The 23,290-nt window shown below is 43.6% G+C and overlaps 1 protein-coding gene across 3 annotated transcripts; it reads left to right on the top strand.

Moving 5' to 3' along the window:
* Nucleotides 1–201: 201 nt before the first annotated feature.
* On the top strand, nucleotides 202–19,674 carry PLPPR3 (phospholipid phosphatase related 3). 3 transcript variants are annotated; one of them, XM_039334728.1, is made up of 9 exons: nucleotides 202–670; nucleotides 1,471–1,561; nucleotides 5,633–5,774; nucleotides 5,990–6,175; nucleotides 7,589–7,718; nucleotides 8,338–8,533; nucleotides 10,874–10,931; nucleotides 13,874–14,047; nucleotides 15,657–19,674. In XM_039334728.1, the coding sequence occupies exons 3-9, from the start codon at nucleotides 5,700–5,702 to the stop codon at nucleotides 16,962–16,964; spliced, it is 2,127 nt and encodes a 708-aa protein (XP_039190662.1). In that variant the 5' UTR covers nucleotides 202–670; nucleotides 1,471–1,561; nucleotides 5,633–5,699; the 3' UTR covers nucleotides 16,965–19,674. The 3 variants fall into 3 exon arrangements, with proteins under 3 accessions (XP_039190662.1, XP_039190660.1, XP_039190661.1); XM_039334726.1 differs by having other exon boundaries at nucleotides 1,468–1,561; XM_039334727.1 differs by lacking the exon at nucleotides 1,471–1,561.
* The last annotated feature ends 3,616 nt before the right edge of the window (nucleotides 19,675–23,290 follow it).

Genomic DNA, 23,290 nt, shown 5'->3' with positions numbered 1-23,290 from the left:
CACTAAGCAGGCTCTTTCCTAGGTCTTCCTGGCCCCCTTCCACTCCTCTCTCTTTTCCTTTATCAACCTGCCATTATACATTTCCCATCTCCGTGCATGATACTGGCCAGCAACTGGTATATCTAACTGTTGACCAGAAATAGCTGAAAAACATTAGGGGACATCTGCAGCTCTCTGGGAAGCATGTTTGACTTTTGGAGAGCTTGTAGCAGGGGACCAGCAGAGTTCCCATCTTCCAGCTTTGCCAACACCTGTAGGATGATGATGTGTTGGGGTTTCAGGATAGCAGCTTTTCTCACTTTGGGAGCCTCTGGATGTTTTGGAGTTCAGCTCCCATCACAGCTGTGCTGCCGGGGATGGTAAGAATTGCCGGCTGGCGAAGGTAGGCACTGGAATCCAACAACTCCGGCGGGCGCCCAGTTGGAGAAGGCGGGCGAGCGTCTCGGCTTGAGCCCCGCCTTCTCCTGCTGGTGCCAGGAATGGGCGTGGCGCAACGACCAGAGCCACGCCCCAAATCTAAGCCGCTCCCTGTTGTGTACAGGTGTTGGGGCGGCAACTCAACTCCTCTCCTCTTTTTCAGTCTCCCCGCCCTCCGGTTTAGGGGAGCAGGTGCATGGCGCCCACTAGAAAACAACGTCCGGACTGGTCCGCGTGGAAGGAGACACTCTGGGTATGCTCAGATACTACCCTCACCATTTCCCCCCAAGCATAGATGAAACGATTCCTGTCCGAAAATTATTTGTATTATTGATCATCGTTGTGGCTGTTACTATTACTATTATTCCCTATTTTAGTTGTGGGGTTTCCCTTCTCTTCTTCCGCCTCTCCACGGGCTCGTAATCCTGCATTTGTGTTATTTTGCTACGATAGCTCGCCATCCTACGCAAGGCTCCTTCTCTATGGAAACTAAGCAAAGTCATACGGGCAAAGGCATGCAACGCGCGCGCACAGACACACACACACAAACGCACACACAACAGAGACGTAGTTCTCCACCATCACTACTGCCTCCTCCCCCTCTGCGCCCCCCACAAATCAATCCGAGCCCCCTCCCCTTCGCCCCTTTGTGCTGAACCCTGCAGCAGCTGGAGAAAGACCGACATGCACACACACACACACACAGACAGACAGACAGACACACAAACACAAGCCATTTTGCTTGGCAGAGGAAAGGGCGGGTGAGATAGCTTTCCAACCTCCTTCTGGTGAAGGCTGGGTGGGGTGCAGGTGGCCATTCTTGGAGTCCAAGCAGAGATCTCCACCCCACCCCCACCCCCCTTCACATGTTCCTCTGTCCCTTGTTTTTTGTTAAAACTGCTTGATTTGCTCTTCTCCAAAGAGAGAAGTGGTGGGTGAATTACCCTTTAAGGCAAGAAAAGGCAGCCCACTCCTCTTTTAATGAGCACCCCCTCCCCAATAATTCAAGCACAGAAGGGCATGGGAAAAATGCTACTCTGTCCCCTCCAGCAGCCGGAAAGGTGAGAAGATTGGGGAAGGGGTCCATGCTGGTCAACACCCCCTCCTCCTCTCCCAGTCGGGGTGCATCGCAAATGTTGGGCAGGTATGTTTCATCCATTCATGTGTTCTTTCATTCATTCATTCTTCCTTCCCCTCCTCTCTCTCTTTTCCTTTATCCAACTGCCATTGCATGTTCCCCCCCCCCCCATGTGCTCCTGGGGTTCTGCGCCTCACTTCCAGACAAAGGGCTGAACTTGATTTGGTGATGCTTCTGGTGGCTAGGAGCTCCCCAGGAAAAAAGGGGGGCATGCACCCCCACTTCACAATTGCCTCTGCTATGGGACATTCCATTAACCCATAGCAACAGCCATGTTCTTGGAGGCTCAGAGCCTTTCGGAGAATTCATCTGGAGACGCCAGAGCGAAGCATGCTTCCATTTTTCATGCCTGTTCTATCTAGCCCCATGTAGCATTTGGGTTAATTTTGGGGGGCAGAGGGGGGATGATTTGAAAACCACCCTCTTATTTCAGCATGATGGAATGTCAAGACCATCAATCATTCATTGATCCTCTCAACAGTTGCCACTCAGAGGGAGACGAGAGGGGTGGAGGGAGGCAGGAAGAGAAGGAAGGGCATTTAACCAATGTGGAAAACATCTTTGCTCTTTCTTTTTTTTAAGCAGCTGCCACCCCCCTCCCTCTGAATTTGGAAATTCTGTGCCTTGGAACTCACTTCTCTGGTACATGGCAGACATGCTTTTGCTGGCATTTTTGTTAAAAGTTTTCAAAAAGGCGCCGGACAGAGCAAATGCAGAGCAGTCTGGTGTGATCCATTAGCTGTGATGGTTAAATGGATCCTGCATGTATAGAAGCAAAAGATCAGTGAGTACAGGTGGTGGGAAAACTGCACATGGCTCAGCCTTTGTCCAACAGCTCCTGCTGCAAACAAGATGCTGATATTAGAGATAAATTACTAAAATTAGAGATTCTCCCCAAATCATTCCCTTCCTGCAATCATGTTACGGATCATTTTCAGCAGGGTAGCTGGTTCACTTGTCTTTTTGCATTGATCCTAGAGGACAATTGGTAATATTATGCACCGGAGACAAATTCCTTGGGTGTCCAATCACACTTGGCCAATAAAGAATTCTAATTCTAATTTTACAGAGGTGAGCATGGAAAGCTGAACCGTGTCTACTGTCTCGTGTACCCCCATAACTAAACAGCAATTGAAGCTCTGCCGGGTTAACATAAATAATTAAAAAGGGAACCAAGAATTGGTGGACTGCTTTTTTGTCTCACCAAGTTTCAACTGGGATGCGGGATGGGTAGAGACTGGTTTTTCAAACAAGAATATGTATTTCTGGTCACTTTCAGAATCTTCAGTCTTTCACTGGTGATTCAACGTTTCTTTCAGTAGAGAAACATAACATGACCAACATCCGTATCATTCCTATTCAATGTATACAAAGCGTATTATTCCTATTATGCTGTAGCCAAACTTTAGAGGACGAATTCAAATGAAGATTTCTCCCTATAGCTTTGGCGGGATTGTGGTTTGGGGCTCAAACACATGGTTTGGCTGCACCAGATGCTAAAAGATCCTCCAGCTAAACAAGATGTCAGATTGGAGCATGAGAAAGATTCTCTCTTTGAGGATTGCTAGAATTGCTACTGCTGAATAGAGTAGTGCCCTGTTGGCCCACCTGTTCCTCTGTCATCATCATTCCAGACAAGTGGCACTGTGTGTGATAGGAACTGCAGTCCAGCTGTTCTAGGGGACACCACATGTACAGATAGTCTGCGATTACGACCAGAATCGGGTTGAGAATTTCTGTTGCTAAGCAAGTCAGTTGTTAAGTGAGTTGCACTTTATGACCTTTTCTGCCACAGTTGTTAAGTGAATCATGCAGTTGTTAAATGAATCCATCTTCACCCATTGACTTTGTAAGAAGCTAGCTGGGAAGGTTACAAATTTTGATCACAAGATAATGGAGATACTGCGATATGTAAGGACTGGTCATAAATCACTTTTTCCAGTGCCGTTATAACTTTGGATGGTCACTAAATTAATGTTTGAGGTCTACCTCTAGAAGATTGGAATAGATAATCCCAAATCAGATGGGACAATGGTGATCAGACTTGGCATGCACCCAGCTTTGTTAGTCAGCTGGACCTTTTGCCTCTTGGGAAACTGGACCCCGGAAAGGAGGGGGTCGTGTAGGATAATGCACGCTTCCTTATCCACTAATATTCCATCTTCATGCCACATCTTAACAGGAGCAATGTGTAAGAAGAGAGGATTATGGAATATGTTTGCAAATCAACATGTGGGTTTTGTACAATGAGTAGACTTCATGTTTCTTGCCCAATTTGCCACATGGACCAGTGGCAAAATAACACGTGAAAACCACATGGCTTGTAGATGCAGTCTATGGGTGCCAGGATTTGAAACCAGCATGGTTGGTGTTTGGAAAATTCATTTTCAAAAGTGCCTGCTCACAAGAATGTGAATCAAAAAAGAGGCAGAGAAGAGCAACAAAGTGATTGGGGGACTGGTGGATAAAACATAAGAAGAACGGTTGCAGCTATTGGGTATGTCTAGTTAATGAAGAGGACTAGGGGTTGATATGATAGCACTGTTCCAATATTTGAAGGGCTGCCACGAAGAAGAGGGGTTCAACTTATTCTCCAAAGCATTTGAAGGCAGGACAAGAAGCAATGGGTGGAAACTAATCAAAGAGAGAATCTACCAAGAACTAAGGAGAAATTTCTTGACAGTAAGAACAATTAATCACTGGAACAACTTGCCTCCAGAAGTTGTGAGTGCTCCAGCACTGCAGGTTTAAAAGAAGAGATTGAACAATAATTTGTCTGAAATGGGTTTAGAGTTTCCTATTTGAGCAAGGGTTGGACTAGAAGACCTCCAAGACCCCTCTAATTGTGTTATTCTGTTATTCTGTTAAAGTCAAGATGACAGCCATATGATATAACCTCTTCCTCCTTGCTTCTTTTACGCGAAGTCCTTGACTTACGACAGACGCCCCCAAAAGGACTTGAGACCCAGGTTCAAAGTTCTATGTTCAGACCTCTTCTCCTGCAGTTGATTGCATTTTGTTTGGTCAGCAACTGCGCCCCACAGTCACTGAGTGTGACTTACATTTTTGCTGGAAACCTGCATTTACTTCCAGATTCTGGCAAAAAACTGCCCCATGGTGAACAATGGGTTTGCTTAACGACCACAGTTTTTGCTTTATGACTGTGGGGTTTGCTTTACGGTTGTGGCATTTGCTTAATGACCACTTGAAAAAAAATTTGTAAAATCTGACCAGGTCACAGGGTGACCTGCTTTACAACCATTACAAAAAAACCCTCCCTTTTCCAACCCTGTAATCCCTTAATTCAGAATAGAGTTGGAGTGACAGGATGGAGCTGAGTGTTTACTGGCCGGATGCCCTTCCTGATGCCACGTGAAGTTTACAGCAGATATTTTTTCTTTGTGCCCTGAGAGAGAAACATCTGCCACAATCTAGGATTGAACTCTCAACCTTCCAAGTGGGAGGTGAATGTCTTCACCGCTAAGCCACTGTGCTGCTCTTTGCAACCATTACTTACAATCATGGGGCTTAATTATGACCATAATTTGACTACTTCAGGGGTAGGCAACCTTGGCTCTTTTATGACTGGTGGACTTCAACTCCCAGAATTCCTGAGCCAGCCACGCTGAGGTGAAAGGGAGAGGTTTCCACGCTGAGCCATGCTGGCTCAGGAATTTTGGGAGTTGAAGTCCACGAGTCATAAAACAGCCAAGGTTGCCTACCCCGGACTACCTGTATACATGCATCCTTTGCACAGTGCCGATTAAAAAAAAGGGCAGCAGGGCTTCATTTGAAATCATTATCTTGATTTTATGGACATTCTTTCCCATAAATGCTTGTTCCTACTCCCTAGAAACTTCAAAGACATTTTCCCTCCCTCTCCCCACTTTGCAAACTGCAGCGAGCATACACACAATTTTTTTTGAGGCCTCTTGCGGATAGAAATTGAGGCGTTGTAGGACAGGAGGATAATATAGTAATGCTGCTTTGAGCCTTTGTAGAATCCTTCTTTTGGTTCTGTCACCTCCCATTGTAGCAGCTTCTTTCATGATAGCTATATATCTTGTCTCTTAACAGAAGCTGAGCTGGGGCTTTCATTCCCACGCCCTGCCCACCTGTTCCTATAAATCCCACTTCTGACACCATGATCTCTGCTAAGGACAAGGCAAAGGCTCCCAAAGACAGCATGACGCTTCTTCCTTGCTTCTACTTTGTTGAGGTAAAGACATAAAAAAAAAAATGGCTTCCTTACCCACCACCCCCTGCGTCAAGAACTGGAGGAAGATGGAGGATCAGGTGGCTCAAAGGTTTAAACTGGGCATCCTAGTTTAAGGGTGACTGTTAAACCCCCATCCCTGTGGCTCATTAGCACAGACTTGATTGTTTCACTCTGTTGCCCCGGGCTCAATCTCTTTGTTTACTTCCGGCCCCCAGTTGCCCATCGTCGCTTCATCCATCGTGACTCTCTACTTCCTGGAGCTGACAGACCTCTTCCGGCCAGCCAAGGTGGGCTTCCAGTGTTACGACCGAGCGCTTTCCATGCCCTATGTAGAAAGCAATGAAGAAATGATTCCTTTGCTGATGCTGCTAAGCTTGGCGTTTGCAGCTCCTGCAGCTTCTGTGAGTATTATTTGTTTGTTTTGTTTGTTTATGTCCTACCCTTATTATCTTTTATAAATAACTCAAGGTGGTGAAAATGTGTAATATGCCCTTGTCCTATTTCCCCACAACAACAACTCTGTGAGGTGGGTTAGGCTAAGAGAGAGGGACTGGCCCAAAGTCACCCAGCCAGTTTTCATGCCTAAAGTGGGAATAGAACTCTCAGTTTCCTGGCGATTGGCCCAAAATCACCCAGTCGGTTTTCATACCTAAGACAGGACTAGAACTCACAGCCTCCTGGTTTTTAGGCCAGCACCTTAGCTACTACACCAAACTGGTTCTTGGGCCACGGTACATTCCTCTCCTCCTCTTTTACGCCTTGGATTTATAACCTGCCTTTATCTCATACAACTCAAGGTAGTGCACATAATGCTCTCTCCTGTTTGTTGCACAACAACAACCATGCAATGTGGGTCAAGTTGAGAGGGAGGGACTAGTCTAAAGGCCCCCAGCTAGCTTCCATGGCTCAGGGAGTAGTAGAACTCAGAGTTCCTTGGTTTTTAGTCTAGTAGAGGGTTGCTCAGCCTTGGCACCTTTAAGATGTGCAGACTTGAACTCCTGGAATTCTCCAGCAAGCATGTTGACTGGATAATTCTGGAGTTGAAGTGCACCCAACATAACTTTGTCAAGGTTGAGAAACATTCGTCCAGCAACTTAACCAGTAGCCTACATTGGTTCTCAATTCAGACTTTTCATTATATTTGCTCACTGGAAAACTAATATCCTGATGGACAGTTCACAGTGGAGGAAAGGGATTCAAGATGACATTGAACCTATGTGATCAAAGTCCCACTTTCTCTCCCTGAAGACCACCTGAGTCATTAACAGCTGTCTATTATTCCTATATAGCTCCTTCAGGAACACAAGGCAACCTTCTCCAACAGGGTCCTTCCACATGGTTTGGGACCACAATTCCTAGTCACCATCTGGGAGTTAAAGACCCAAGGCATCTGGTAGAGAGCTGGCTGGAGGAAGGTGACATACGGGATTCTGCTGGATCGATTCCCAAACCCCATTAATTCCACCGTTTCCAACAGTGACCAGCAAATGCTCACCAGATGGGCTTGAAAGCAAGAGTCCCCTGCTTAGTTTTTCCATTTATTTTGGTCCCCTGAGTTGGATTGCTGGTCCAAAAATCCATTTGGTCCACCAGGAGGAGCCTCCAGACAGATCCTGAAGTTCAGAAACGAGGGTTGTGCAGCAGTTCAGATCAAAAAGGCAACATGTGATTGAGAGCACCCATGGATCCATCTAATTTCTCATGCTGGTTGGGAAATTCTGGGAGTTAAAAGTCTATCGGGGGGGGGAGTGAGTTTGGGACAGGCAGATGGAAGAAAAGAGCTGGTGGTTTGACGCTGCTGCTTTGCTTGGCAGATCATGGTGGGCGAAGGCATCGTGTATTGCTTGCAGTCAAAGATGAAGGGTCGTAGCAATACTGAAGGCAGCATAAATGCCGGTGGCTGCAATTTCAACTCCTTTCTCCGCAGGACGGTCCGGTTTGTGGGTAAGCTTATTTCCATCCTTCCTAATTGCTGGTGGGGAAGTGTTCTGGTCACTTTGTTCCCCTTTTTTGGCTTGTTGATCGTTTCTTTTGCACAGTATGTACACCAAGGACCCCATCCCTTACTCTTGTCCTTTCATTCATTCCACTAGTGTCTCCTAGGCCTTAACCTAAGGTGACCAACCGTCCGCCTTTAGGGAGGACGGTCCTTCTTTTGTAAGTTCTGTCCTCTCTCGAAAAGTGTCCTCCTACATGTCCTCCTTTTCGATATTTGAAGACTAATCTGTAAATCTCCGTATTCGATCGATGCCGATCTGATCCGTTGCGTGTGTTGTGACGTATTTGTATTTGACATGATGACTTGTCAAGGCTCGGTACAGTGCGGCGAGATGCGATTATGAGACGCATGCGTTCCGCACAGGAGAATTGTTTTGAGAGAGTGCGCCGTGCACAAGAGTGCACCGTGCGCAAGTGGCTTTGTTTACTTCTTACCGAAACACGACATGGCACACACGCATCCATTAGACTCACTTTTTTTTCTTCAATTTATTTGTGTCCTCCTTCTCATTGTAAAAAAGTTGGTCACCTTACTTAACCTTAACTGAATTTGCTCCCCCTTCAGGTGTCCATGTGTTTGGCCTCTGTGCCACAGCCCTGGTGACCGATGTCATCCAATTAGCCACAGGATACCACGCCCCTTTCTTCTTGACCGTCTGTAAGCCCAACTATACTCTCTTGGCTATCTCCTGCGAGTTCAACCCTTACATCACTCAAGATATCTGCTCAGGTCAAGACCAGCATGCTATTCTCTCAGCCAGGTGAGCCCACCTCCCTTTCTTTTATGTCTGCTCTGGAAACCAGATTTTGCTGTCCTGTGCAGTCTGGTTATTTCTAATGAAAAAATTTTTTTTTGTAATTTTAATTGTTCCTATATTTATAATTGTTTTTATAACTTCCATTTATGTGCCGCCCAGAATGACTCTGGATAACAAGATGGGCAGCATATACATTTAATAAATAAATATGAATCAAATCGAATCAAACATAAATAAGATAAATAGTTTTAGATCTTTTTAATAATTCTGTTTAAATTTGTTTTATTATATGTGTTCTTACTCATCATTAGATCATACTCAGTACATTTTTATATATGTATGTATGTAAGTAGCCTATAATTGGATATTTTACTGTTTCTGGCCATATGCCTGTAATAAACTGATTTGATTTGAATAAATAAATCATTTGTTCAAGCTTATCTCAGTTAATCAATTGCTATCACAACAATATTGTCAACCACAGTTTCTTAGAAAATTTGCATCACATTTTTGGGAGTATCTGACAGTTATTTGCAAATTTATTGTTAGAATTATATATAAAACCAGCTTTAGCCAACATGCAAGAAATAAGAGGTACTGAGATAGTGAAAATAGATGTTAATGCTCATAGTTAGGGTCTCTTTCCTAAATAAACATTTTTGCAACAGGAAACTAGTCCCTTATATGGGTAGTCCTCAACTTACCACCACAAGTGAGCCCAAAATTTCTGTTGTTAAGTGAGACATTTGTTAAGTGAGTTTTGCCCCATTTTACAACCTTTGTTGTTAAGTGAATCACTGCAGTTGATAAATGAGTAATCCGGTTATTAAGTGAATCTAGCTTCCTCATAGACACAGACAGCCATTTGTCCGAAATGGTATAGGGATTCCTGCCTGAGCAGGGGGTTGGACTAGATGACCTCCAAGGTCCCTTCCAACTTTATTGTTGTTGTTGTTGTTGCTTGTCAGAATGTTGCAAAAGGGAATCACATGACCCTGGGACACTGCAATTGTCATAAATATGAGCCAGTTGCCAAGCATCTGAATTTTGATCACCTGTTCATGGGGATGCTGAAAACAGTCATAAATCACTTTTTTCAATGCCTTTGTAACTTTGAACAGTCACTAAGAGAACTATTGTAAGTTGAAGACTACTTGCATACTAGTTTCTGCTTGCATAGTTGGTTTACTATTATTATGACTGAGCACCAATAATAATAATCTACCTATTTTGCTACCTATAGATTTATTGTCTTATTCTGCTGTACTTATAAAGCCAGACATATAGGTAGATTGTACCTGTTTTCCCCATTACTTTTAACTTCTCACTTAATGACCCTCATGTCTTGGGGTTATGACAACAACAGGAACTGCCTGAATTTCTGTCGCTAAGCAATGCAGTCACATGACATTGTGCTTTAGGACTGCATCACTTAGGGACGATTCCAGTCCTAATTGCTGTCATAACTCAAGGATTAACTGAATGGGTTTAATATTGCTATTTTTACACGATTCAGTATCTGTTCTATGAATGTGTCAGTTTTATTTTTAACACGCTAAATATCACTAAATATATCCCATATCAACAAAAGCTTTTTTAGAGTCCACCATAATTTTTAAAATTGGGGAGGGGTCTGGAGAGCAGAAAGTTTTAAAAAAATGCCTAAGTGCTTCCTAAGTGCAGTTCTGGTTGAACTTGTCAGTGTGTTGTGAAATTAAGGTCTCCTGACTGTAGATCAGTGGTTCTTAACCTGGGCGATATTGCCCCCCAGGGGGCGATTTCATTTTTCAGGGGGGCGATGGAACGAAAAGGGGCGATGCGGGGGCAAAGGAACGAAAAGGGGGCGATATGGGGGTGATAGAGCGAGAAGTTTTGGGGACACTTTTGAGACTTTTTCGTACAGTGAATGGCTGTATATCTGTCATACAAAAACATCAGATCGCTCGCTATTAGTGGATTGAATTGTGTTTTCAAATGTTCCTCCAGCTAGCTCCAGTACAGAACACCGTACATATGTAAATACACATTGCTTATCTTCATGCATGTTGTGCAACAGCCTGTACCATACAGTGGCGCGCCATTAGCCAGAATATGGGAGATATGGGGAAAAGACTGGAAATAAATTATTTGCATCGTTATGTCCTGATGAACAATTTTAAAGAAAACAAAAAAAGGGTTTGCATAAATTGAAGAATTATTTCCCATGTTGTGATTGAGAGGTTATGTTGGGGGAGGGGGGCAATGACAACTTCCTCATTGGCTCAAGGGGGCAATTCGTTCAAAAAGGTTAAGAACCACTGCTGTAGATGGACCATGGATATATGATTTCTTTCTCCCTTCTAGGAAAACGTTCCCTTCTCAGCATGCCACGCTGTCTGCGTTTGCTGCCGTCTACGTTTCCGTGAGTTTTACTTGTTAATGTCAAAACCAGAAAGAAGCAGGCTCAGAATAGAATAGAGAAGTGCTATTTAAGACCGACAAAGCCTCCAATAGCTGAGATGCAATTATGTTTTTAATGCAACTGAAAGAGAAGATTATTAAAGACATACTGGGGTGTAATCACATTAACTTCAATGAACTGTTATTACCTTTAAACCTAATGAAATGAAATTTAATTTTTTCCTGGATACTGCGAACAAACAGAATGCCTCCCTTCCGCCCCTTCCCCAGCGTGTCACTCAAAATAAAAATCACCCCAAAATCGCTATTCAGGGCGCTATTCAGGTGACCCTGAGGGCACAGATAAACCTCCAAGTGGCCTGAATGGCTCTCAGAAAGAGTGCTAAGGACCAGATGATTGTAAGGAATATAAATCCTTCTATTCTCCACCATTCAATCAGAACTGAAGAAGCTTCTCGGATGAGAAGCAAAAGGTCTTCCAGTTGCCTCTTGAAAAAGCCCCTTTGGGCCAATGATGACCTGGATGACTGAGAATCTCTATAGACATAATCACACACCCCCCCATAAAAAGCTTGCATAGTCCTAACCTGGTCTGGAGCTCAGAGCTGAGAGTCCCACTATGTTTCCCATTGCCAAAAATGGGAGTGGGGAAGGGGCTGAAACTCACCTGTTGGGGTTTAACAGGAATCTGCAGGATGCCAATTTGAAAAAGTCTTTTTGAAAGAGAAAGAGTTAGAGATTCCATATTTGGTTAGTTAATGTCTTCATATAATCAACACTAATTCATCCAACATTCATCCTGGTATAGTCAATTTCATTCTTCTGTTACTTTAACAATAATAATAATATGGGCACTGGTAAAATCACATTCAGTCAATTGCAAAAGGCAGTTTTATTCAGAACAACTTACATTCTGCAAGGATACTTTTCATACCATCAGACATCTGCCTATCCTGGACCCTTGGAAAGGATTCTATAGGTCAGTGGTTCTCAACCTTTTTAATGCCGCGACCCCCAACCCGTCGTAAGTCGAGGACTACTCAACCGGTCGTAAGTTAAGGACTACTCAACTGGTGCAGCACCGTTTGCAGAATGGGACTTTTGGCGGGCTCAGCAGGGCAGAGACAGCCTGGACAATTCCTATTGGCTTTTGAAAGCCAATAGAATTAGACTCTATTCAAGAGAGTCTATTCTATTGGCTTTCAAAAGCCAATAGAATAAAAGGGAGTAGCACAGCTAAGGAAAAGGGGAAAAAATGGCGGACTGCATTGTTTGGCGACCCCCATAAAATGGCCGTTCGACCCTAAATGGGGTCCCAACTCACAGGTTGAGAACCACTGCTATAGGTGAATTAAAAATGCTAAATCTATGAATGATAATAATTTATGAAATTTATGTGCCATCTGAGTCGCAGAAACTCTGTTTCTCAGTTATCTCTCTCTGCCCAGTGGGGGGGGAGGAGGAGGAGGAAGAGGAGGAGATTATTGAGGGGAAAGTGGATAAAAGTAAACAGGGAATGGCTTACAACTGGAACTGAAAGAAACTGAAGGCTTGATTTTGATTGCTCAAGAGCAAGCTATTCAACTAATGGTGTCAAGGCTAGATCAGAAAAATATGATTCAAAGTTCAGATTGTGCGAAGAATCAAGAAAGCAGAAGAAACAGTGGATCATACACTCAACTCATGCAAGAAGACGGCACAAACTGACTGCAAACAACTAGATAACAGTGTTGCCAAAATGATTAGTTGGAATGTAAAAATTATGTGCCAGTAATGAAAAATTGGTAGGAACATGTAATTGAAAAAGTAGTAAAAATGAGGAGGTTTTTATGGGATTTCCAAATAGCAATAGCACTTATACCTGTATACCGTTTCATAGTGCTTTTCAGCCCTCTCTAAACGAAGCGGTTTACAGAGTCAGCATATAGCCCTCCCCCCAAATCCGGGTCCTCATTTTAGCGACCTCAGAAGGCTGGAAGGCTGAGTCAACCTTATAAAGTTTGATTTAACTGTGGTTGAAAAAAAGAAAGTGTGGATAATTGATGTGGCAAAACCAGGAGACAGTAGAATAGAAAACGAAGAATTGGAGAAGATCGCAAAATCAAAGGTGAAAGATTATGGTATAAACCAGCAGTTATCAACACACTGGATACCATACCAAAAAAACCTTAGATAATACTTAGATCTGGGCATTGACAAAAACTTCCATCTATCAATTACAAAAGTCACACTGCTTGGATCTGCACATATACTATGCCAATACATTATAACAGCCTAGGTTCTTTCATTTGTTTGCTTGTTTGTTGTTCCATCCATCCATCTATCCTGCCACATCCTTGGTTCTCGGGAAGAATGTGATGCAAATGAAGGCCAACACCAGCTAAAGTATTGGTAGCTGTGACTTCATGTTGCTCTGAAAAGATCATAATTGATTATATTTATATGTTGCTCAGTGTCTCTGTGCGATTGGGCTGTACTTAGCAAAGTTATACTGTCTCCATCGCAATCCAGTGAAAAGTTCCAGATAATAAGTGATTGGGTTGCTATACAACTTCTCTGTAATGGAATGCCTAGAATTAGGTGACCTAAGGCAGGGGTAGGCAACCCTGGCTCTTTTATGATTCGTGGACTTCAACTCCCAGAATTCCTGAGCCAGCAAGGCTGGCTCAGGAATTCTGGGAGTTGAAGTCCACAAGTCATAAAAGAGCCAAGGTTGCCTACCCCTGAGGTCCTAAGGGAAAGAAGGACAATCCAACAAGTAAGGCAGGAGCCCACAACTTGTTCGGCGGTCTAACAGTTAAAAGTGGCAGGTGGGAAGTTTGTACTTTGAGACTTGCAAGAATCTGTTCGGGTAGCCTTACAACAAAGTAGAAATAGCTCATCTAGTCGTGTTTCCTGTCCGGTTTACCCTGGAAAGCTGACAACCTCCATTATCATCCACAGATGTATTTCAACTCCATAATCTCAGATAGCACCAAGCTCCTCAAGCCAATCTTGGTGTTCGGTTTTGCCATCGCAGCTGGCATTTGTGGCTTGACGCAGATCACCCAGTACCGCAGCCACCCAATTGATGTTTACGTGGGCTTCTTGATTGGTTCTGGTATTGCTGCTTACCTGGTAAGTGTCTGTCTTTCCAAGGGCCGTGGGAAGAAGGGGCAGGGGGCAGAAGGGCTCCTGTTTCCTAAAACTGGTAGATCCATCATGCCGGGTAACCTTTCTCAGGCTGTGTTGCTCTGAAAAGCATGGAAACTTCTCCAAGGTGGAGAGAAAAAGAATACATGCAGAAACAGTCTAGTTCCGATTGACCTGTCAGCTTTTTATAGCATGACCATTTTTAGTTACAGGTAGTCCCCAGCTTACAACCATTCATTTGTTTGAAGTTACAGTGGCACTGAAAAGTGACTTATGACCATTTTCACACCTACCATGTTTTCCTGAAAATGAGACCCAACTGGAAAATTAGCCCTAGCATGGTTTTTCAGGACACTTCTAATATAAGCCCCACCCCAAAAATAAATCCCAGTTAAGATCGTCAGCCAGATGGACACGTTTAGTACCGTATTTCCCCAAATATAAGCCCTACCTGGGAAATAAGCCCTAATGTGTCTTTTGGAGCAAAAATTAAGACCCAGCGAAACATGATACAACCACTGTTGCAGCATCCCCATGGTCATGTGATCAAAATTCAGACGCTTGACAGCCAGCATGTATTTATGATGGTGGCTTTGTCCTGGGGTCATGGGGTCACCTTTTGAGATTCTCTGGCAAGCAATCAATGGAGAAACCAGGTTCACTTAATAAACATGTCATTAACAACTGCAGTGATTCAGTTAACAACTGTGGCAAGAAAGGCTGTAAAATGGGGCAAAACTCACTTAACTGTCTTGCTTGGCAACAAAACTTTTGGGCTCAATTCGGGCTGTAAGTTGAGGACTACTTGTATGTAGGAATACATGTAGTCTTCGAGTTTCATCCATGATTGAGCCAGGCTATTATAATCATAAGTTGTGATGGTCGTAAAACAGGTTACCACATGACCACATCCAATTATAATCTTCTTTGTGGCAGTCATTAAGCAAATACAGTGATCATTAAATGAATGCCATAGTTGTTAAGCAAACCTATTGCTTTCTGTGGGCCAGTTTTTGCCAAAAACCCAACTGGTTTTTGGCAAGATTGTTGTAAATTGTGATCCCATGACTGCAGGGCGCTGCAAATGGTCATAAATGCTGAGTGCCCGAAGTGAAATGACATTGAAACTTTAAAATCAGATCATAAGTAGTTTTTGGGGGATCTTTCGCAACTTTAAAGGTCACTAAATGACTGTCGTAAATCGAGAACTGCCTGTATCATTAAATCTCTTTTTTGCCCTATATTATTAAAAGAAAGTCAGGCTCAAACGACTAGGTCCACCTGTGAAAGACCAATTAAACTAATTTATTGCTAATATTGCTAGCTTATGGACAGGAATCCTCTCAATGGTTAGCACCTACTTGTAGATAGATAGGAGTCAATGGAATTCAAGGGAGGTGGGACTTATAACGTCTGTGGCTACATAGGGATTCTAGGCTGAGCCCTCTTTTAACACTGCCCCCAGGTTCTGCCACTCCTCCTCCATGTAGTCCCAGAGAGCTGTACCAAGTCTTACTTATGAAAAATAGAGATCTATTTCCATGCTCCTCTGAAATTATTTAGATCTTTACCCCATGCTCCTTGTTGCACACAGGCCTATCATGCAGTGGGCAACTTCCGGGCACCAATAGAAAAGGCTCCCTCCAACCCTCCTGCCAAGGATGCCCTCCGAGCCCTGACTCAACGTGGGCATGACTCCGTTTACCACCAGAACAAGTCAGTCAGCACTGATGAGCTCAACCCTCAGACCCGGCTGGAAGGGATGAATCGGCAAGTGCCACGTGAGAAGAACTCGCTAGGGAGCTTGAAACGGGCAAGTGTTGACGTGGACCTTTTGGCACCCCGGAGCCCTATGGGCAAAGAAAACATGGTGACCTTCAGTAACACATTACCACGGGTCAGCACCCCCTCAATGGACGATCCTGCTCGCCGCCATATGACCATCCACGTTCCAGTGGACGCCTCCCGATCTAAACAGCTGATCACTGAATGGAAACAGAAATCAGTGGAAGGCCGTGGAATGACCTTGGCAGAAGAGGTGGCGAGGCGAGTTGGCTCAGATTCCTTAGCTGGAGAAGAAGAGGATCATATCCCACCTTCCTTGTACCCCACAGTCCAGGCTCGAACGGCTGAGCGTGCCTCTATGGGTCCTCGGGTCCTCATCCAGCCAAGACCCAGGGCCACTCAACTGGTCCACATCCCTGAGGAAAGTCAAGCTAATGCGGGTGCTAATATTTCACCCAAAAGCAGCTCGGCTGTGAGGGCCAAGTGGATGATGATGGCTGAGAAGGGGGCCGCCCAACGGGTGGCCAACCCACCACGCCTCATGCAGGTGATTGCCATGTCCAAGCAACCCGGGATGGTATCGGTGACACCCAAGCATTCAGAGACATCTTCGTCTTCCACCAGCTCTGACTCCTCCCAGTACTGCTCTCCATCAGAAAGAGACAGCTCCAGTGTGGTTACCATCGATGCTCATGCCCCTCACCACCCAGTCGTACATCTGTCTTCTGGAAATGGGCCTTGGGAATGGAAGGCCACCCAGAAAGCTTCGGATGGCCAAGATGCTTACGAGCTCAATGAGATGAGCAAAGATTACCATGGGTTCCGGCCTGCCAAAAGTGCTGGAGTCTCGCCAGGTTCCTCTGTCAGCGACATTGAACAGGAGGAGGCCCGTTACGGCAGCGTGGCCACCATCAATGTGTCAGTGGGTCTGGGAGGGAGTGCATCATTGGTTTCAGCAGAAACCAGCCCTGGAGAAAGCCTTCTGGGGGCCTCCAGCCGGGAATCCACGCTGCGGAGAAAACCAGCTAGCTTAACAGTGGGGGAAAAGGATGGGCAAGGCGAGGAGATGGAAAATTATTATAAGAAGATGCAAGCCAACCGGGGATTTAAGGAATAATCCCGTCACCTACCTCTGGCCACTGCTACCCTGGGCCAAAGTATGATTAAAAGTGCGACTTTTTTTCAAGCAAGCATTGAATTTCAGATGGTAGGACTTTGTAATGATTATATTCGAAAACCAAGGTGAAATCACATGTTTTACCTGGTACAACAGTAATTCAAAGACTGAATATATATTAACAATTTTGGTGAAGTAGACAGTCTCCCGAATGGCCCAAACCTCTAGGATTCACATGGAAAACATTTTTAAACAGAGAAGATTTGGATCAAGTCACCTTTGGGATTATTCTGTCTTTTACTGCACTAGGAATGGATACTATTGAAGAATTCTTGGCTTGGTTTTCCAGAAGACTTAAAACAGACAAAAGAACAAATATGGGTGGTATTAAAATAATTATAGATTATTCATAACTAGTGATTGTAATGATAGCAAGAGTGAGAAGGTGAGACTGGAACAATCCAGTCTGGGTTTATTTGGGGTGTCTTCCTGAGCAACGCCAGTTGGATATAAGCCACCCTTTCCCAACCTGATGCCTTTCAGATTGGTTGGATTTCAATTCTTCCAAACCTGGCCTTTGGTGAACCCTTGCTTGGGAAGCCTGAGGTCAAATTGCCCCTCCCCCCAGGAGTCTGTGGGGAGGTTGTAGTACTAAAGATGGGGTAATGTGTTAATGAAGGGGTGGGAGAATCTACCTCTAAAATTTGAATCTTCTGCGATGCTTTGGAGCAGTGTTTCTCAAACCTGGCGAATTTGAGATAGGTGGACTTCAACTCCCAGAATTCCCCATCTTTGAATAGATAGGGAAGATAGGTGAACTTCAACCCACATGAATTCTGGGAGTTGAAGTCCATTATATCTTTTTTTAAAAAACTATATTGATTTTTTTAAAAAAAATAATAAAAGACAATACAAACTAAATCCAGAAAAGAAAAGAAAAATGAAGAAACAGAATAGGAAGTGCAAAAGAAGAAAAAAGGAAAGAGGAAAAAATAAGAAAAAGAGAAAATAGTTAAAGTGATTTTTGATTCTTCATCACAAGTACAAACGTAGTAATTCTTCACCCCTTACAGTATAAGGTACATGCAAGTAGCTCTTCTTTCCATAGCCCATCCCTTACCCATACTCAAATCCATAAATTACTAACATTTCAGTCCTAGTAACAACAATCAGTCCATAAAGTGTTCCAAGAATTTTATAGAAAAATGTCTTAGTTTAACCTTGGTCAAACAAACCAACTTTGTAGTCCTTTGCTTCTAGCAATCTTGAATTTGCCACTGTTGCAAATCTTGAATTCATTCAGATGTTGTCGTAGGGTGTACTCTCTGTTCAGTTTTTCTTTTTCTCCATCTCAAAGGTTCCTTTTAAGTTTTAGCAAACCTCTTTTGTAAAACCCATTAAGGACATTCTTTTGGCATATCATTTGTATTTATTTATACAATATACAGTATGAATGAATTCAAGATTGCTAGAAGCAAAAGAAGTACACGGATGGTTTCTTTGACTAAGATTAAAATAAGACATATATTTTCACTTTAGCTATCATGTCTGTCTTATAATCCATATCCCATATCTCCTGGAGTAATTCAGATGCAATTTTCTATCATTTGTCTTAGTGCTGACCAAAGCCTGTCTCCTGGTGCTCAGTCTTGGAGGAAACTGCTATAGCAAAAGCACTTAGACTTATAATACCATTTCATAGTGTTTTACAGCACTCTCTTAAGCTGTTTACAGAGTCATTTTACCGACCTCAGAAGGATGGAAGGCTGAGTCAATCTTGTTATCCTGCAGTTTTCTCAGCAGGAGGAGCCATCTGGAGAATAAGTAAACAATCTCCTGTCCTCTCTGTGTCCAGAGAGGTTCTGTGAGACCAGTCTACTCACTGATCATAGTTGCAATGTCATCTCCACTTGCTCGGAGATGTGTTAGCTCACCATTCCTCACTCAGAAGTCAAAATCTAAGCATCTTGTCAAGTTTGAGAAACACTGCTTTAGAAAGAGATTTTTTTCATTCCAAACTAAATTGGAAATCTGTAAATATCGAAGTGTTTGAAAGTGAACAGAGAAGAGGATGGATGTAAAATAGAAAGTTGTTGCAAACATTTTTGAGAATGTAATTTGATTATATTTCTTATTCTGTCATACAAGAGAGTAGGTCATATACCAGGCAGTGGAAATATTCTCCAAATACAGACATGGTAAATTAGACAATTCTTAGAAAGTGAGTTCAAAGATATTGCCCATCACTATCAAAGTATTTTCTGAAGGCTACTGAGCTTACAATGTCTTTGGGGCAGAAAGAAACATTCACAGAATTCAGTATCCATTTTAGAACCATTTCTCCATCTTATAGCACCTGAGATTTTGAGAGATGTTAAATAATATATAAATATATTAAACTTGGAGTATAATTGTCAAGAGTAATGTTTCTCATCCTTGGCAACATGAAGATATGTGGACTTTAACTCCCAGAATTCTCCATGCTGGCTGGAGAATTCTGGGAGTTGAAGTCCACTTATCCTCACATTGCTAAGGTTGAGAAACACTGGTCAAGATGTTGAATTCTTAGTTCAAAGCTTTACAGGCACTTAAACAAAAGCATCTAATGTCCCATGATTTCAATCAAGTTAGAAATAGAAACCTTATTGGATAGACCAGTGATGGTGAACCTTTTAGAGACCGAGTGCCCAAAAACTGGCCCCGCCCACTCCACCCCCTGCCCCGCCCTCATCCCGTCCCCCACCCCACCTGCCCACAGGGCCACTCACCACCTCCAGGGCCCACTGCAGATTGCCCAGGCAGCCCAGCAGCGCCATGGCCATGCCCTCTGCCCGCACCCCGCAGCATCAACTGTGCGGGATGGGGCATGAGGGCAGAGTCTTGTCTATGGTGCCTGGCTGCCATATTCTTGGCTGTGCTGCTCTGTGTGGGCCATGCTCAGGGGCGACTCTCCTCCAGGGGGTGAGGGGGTCATGGGGGGAGGCGAGGCTGGGGCAACGGCACGTGTGCCCACATAGAGGGCTCCGAGTGCCGCCTCTGGCACGTGTGCTATAGGTTCGCCATCACTGGGATAGACCCTACCTATCCTTGAAAATGGCAGTTATAAGTCATAAAATTTAGTGGAGAATTTTGGAATTTTTTTTTTACTGCGTCTTCATCATGGTCAGGGTTTCTTCAAAGCAGGAATGGAGACAATATAAAATAGCAGTTGTCGGATACCTAAAAAGCTATCCCATAGACTGTAGGGCAACTCTTTATTTCACAGTTTTGAGGGCAGGATGAAAACTAAATGAGTGGATGTCAATTAAACATTAGAGAAACTTCCTAACAGTAGGAAATACTCAGCAGCAGAGCCACCTGTCTTACAAAGTGAGGAAACTTTTCTTGCAGGAAGTATTTAATGGAAAGGGTCCTTTGTTAGAGTGAAATGAATTTATTAATACAAAACATTCAATAAGAATTTTGGGTCCCAACTTTCTGTATTTAAATGTGTTATAAGGATCTAACCACTTTCAAATCAAATGTGAGATGAGGGCTTATTTCTGGCTGAGTGTTAACTGAGATGTTGAAATAGCCTTTCACACAGACCACTTTTGGGAATGTTCTTGCAATCACAGAAACACAAATGGATGGGGAAAGATGGAGTCCTAATACATTTAGCAGGATTAATCTATACTGAAGGAGGGCTAGTGGGATTCAGTGGGGTTTTCTTTGCCTAATCACCCCCTTTCAGATACAGATGTTCTGTTTTCCATGACTCTCAGTAAAAGGGTCCACCCAAATCGAGATCCAAGATGGCAGCCTCTATCTTCCTGGGGATTTTGCTCATGTTTTCCATTTGTGTGATGAAGCCTTGATGGAATTCTAAGTTTCTCTTCATAGCAACTGTGACAGGTAAAGGTTCTTTTAAGGGAATGTTGGCATGAATAAAAGGGTTTATCTAGAAGGAAGGCATATATAACCATATGGTTTGGTGGGTGGGTTTGGGGGAATAAGCCTTCTATGGAGGACATAAGAAGAATGCTTAGATAGTGGCGTTCATTAGTGAAAGGGGAAGCATGAGGGAACAAGGTTGAGTTAGAAATTCATGGTGTTTTTGGGGGTTCACCAATACAAATCCTTGGTTTCTCCATGCCAGGATGTACTAAGATAGTACAAAAGCCAGCGGTAAGCCAGGTATCTAATAGTTATCAATGAAATATGTTTGGAACCTTCTGTTATTTCAATTAAAATGTGTATCTATGATTCCCCTTCAAAGTTGTATGTGTGTGCTTGGGCACTGAAAAAGGGAATAGAGAATCAATGTGGCAGTATCTGTGATCCTAGGTTATGAAGGATCTGGGCAATGTGGGTGCTGCAGCGGCTGAAAGTTTGAGGACCATTGGCAATCCCTCCATTCAGTGCCATCATAACTTTGACCGGTTGCTGAATGAATGATTGTAATTCGAGGACCCACCTATAGATGATCAGGACAATATTCCTGCTCATCAAGGAGAGAACAAAGCTAGAACTAAGGAGACAGAACAATTAATCAGTGGAATAATTTGCCATCACAAGTTACTGGTACTCCAGCATTGAAGGTTTTTAAGAAGAGATTGGACAACCATTTGTCTGAAACGATATAGAGTCTCCTGCTTGAGCAGAGGGTTGGACTAGAACACGGGTGTCAAAATCGATCGTGTCACATGACGTATTGTGATGTATCGTGACATTTTTTACCTTTGTGGAGCTGGGGTGCATGTGGCCTGCACGTGACACATCTGGCCCATGGGTCAGTTTGATACCCCTGGACTAGAAGACCTCTAAGGACTCTTCCAGATCTGTTATTCAATACTGGATGCTCTTACCGAGGAGGCGGCGGCAAATGTTACACTATACCAGGGGTAGTCAACCTTGGCTCTTTTATGACTTGTGGACTTCAACTCCCAGAATTCCTGAGCCAGCTGTGCTGGCTTAGGAATTCTGGGAGTTGAAGTCCACAAGTCATAAAAGAGCCAAGGTTGACTACCCCTGCCTACATTTAAACATGTCTAAACAAAGAGCAGGCCAGAAAAAATTATTAATTGAACAGATAATGCAGCCCTACCAAAATGAATAGCAAAAGTCAGTCCGCGGGTGCAATGATGAGTGAACTGTTTTTGGTTAGGTTGATACTTAACACAGGCAAAAGCATTGAAAAGCTGGGGACCAAAACTATTGCTTTTCCCCAAGAGTTTTTGTAAAGGAATGGCACTCAGACCTGATAGATTTTTTTTTCAGGTCTGTATAGAGCAGGGGTGTCAAACTCGCAACGTCACCTGACGTGTCGCGACGTATCGTGACTTTTCCCCCATTGCCGGAGCTGGGGTGGGTATGGTTTTGGCATGACGCGGGCCAGCAGTTTGAAGACCTCTGCTGCAGAGAGTCTATGTTGAAAGGTTACTCTGCAAAGTGTTTGTAGGATCAAGTAGCTAACCAGGGCAGTTGAGAACAAATCAATCAACCTCCACTCTATTGCAGTGTTTCTCAACCTTAGCAACTTTTTAAGATAGGCGGACTTGAACTCCCAGAATTCTCCAGCCACTTATGCTGGCTGGGGAATTCTGGGATTTGAAGTGCGCCCGTCTTAAAGTTGCCAAGGCTGAAAACCACTGCGTCTGTAGCATCTTATTTTCTGTTTCTTGCTCCAGGCTTTGTTGCTATTACCAATCCTTTATTGCCTTCTTCTTGGCATCCTGCTTGACTTACCAGATGGTGATAGAATACTTTCCCCCACCCTTTGGAAATATCAACAGAAGCTAAAATGTTAAGCCATAGCTGGAGCTTTGTAGGATGTACTGCTGTGCAGTTAACCCACTTGACTAAACATTGGGGGTGGGGGGGGCGAAGAGAAAGGATGCTATGTTGTCCCACTGGATCTGACAATGTCAGAGCTGACACTGCAGCTGGTTCCTGCCACCACCAATCTTGGCATCTGCTATTTCTGTCTCTGGTAGTCGTTTATGAGAGAGGCCAGGCTTTGAGACTTGAAATGGGAGCCTGAAAAATCAAACTGGTATTCTTAATGAAACAAGTAAGGAAACAAGGCCGAGCAATCTTCTCTCTTCGTAGCACAATGCAGAAGTTTTTTTTTTTTCAAACTTCAAGTTTAAAAAATGCCCAAAGCTTCTGATCAAGAGGCAGAGTTCTAATTGTAGAAAAAGGATTGCATTCATCCTTAGTTTCTGCAGGAATTCCGCAATAGATGGAGCAGATATGGTGCAGTTCATATTTTCCATTCATATTTTGACACAACAAGAAAGCCCTTTCAGCGTTCTGTGGTGTCTTCATGATTGAGTAATTCTATC

Source organism: Crotalus tigris, unplaced genomic scaffold (assembly GCF_016545835.1).
Source record: "Crotalus tigris isolate CLP2741 ecotype Arizona unplaced genomic scaffold, ASM1654583v1 scf7180000017633.3093840, whole genome shotgun sequence".
NCBI classification, from domain to species: Eukaryota; Metazoa; Chordata; class Lepidosauria; order Squamata; family Viperidae; genus Crotalus; species Crotalus tigris.
Note: the sequence above shows the minus strand (reverse complement) of the source record. Positions and strands in the feature narration are given on the sequence as shown.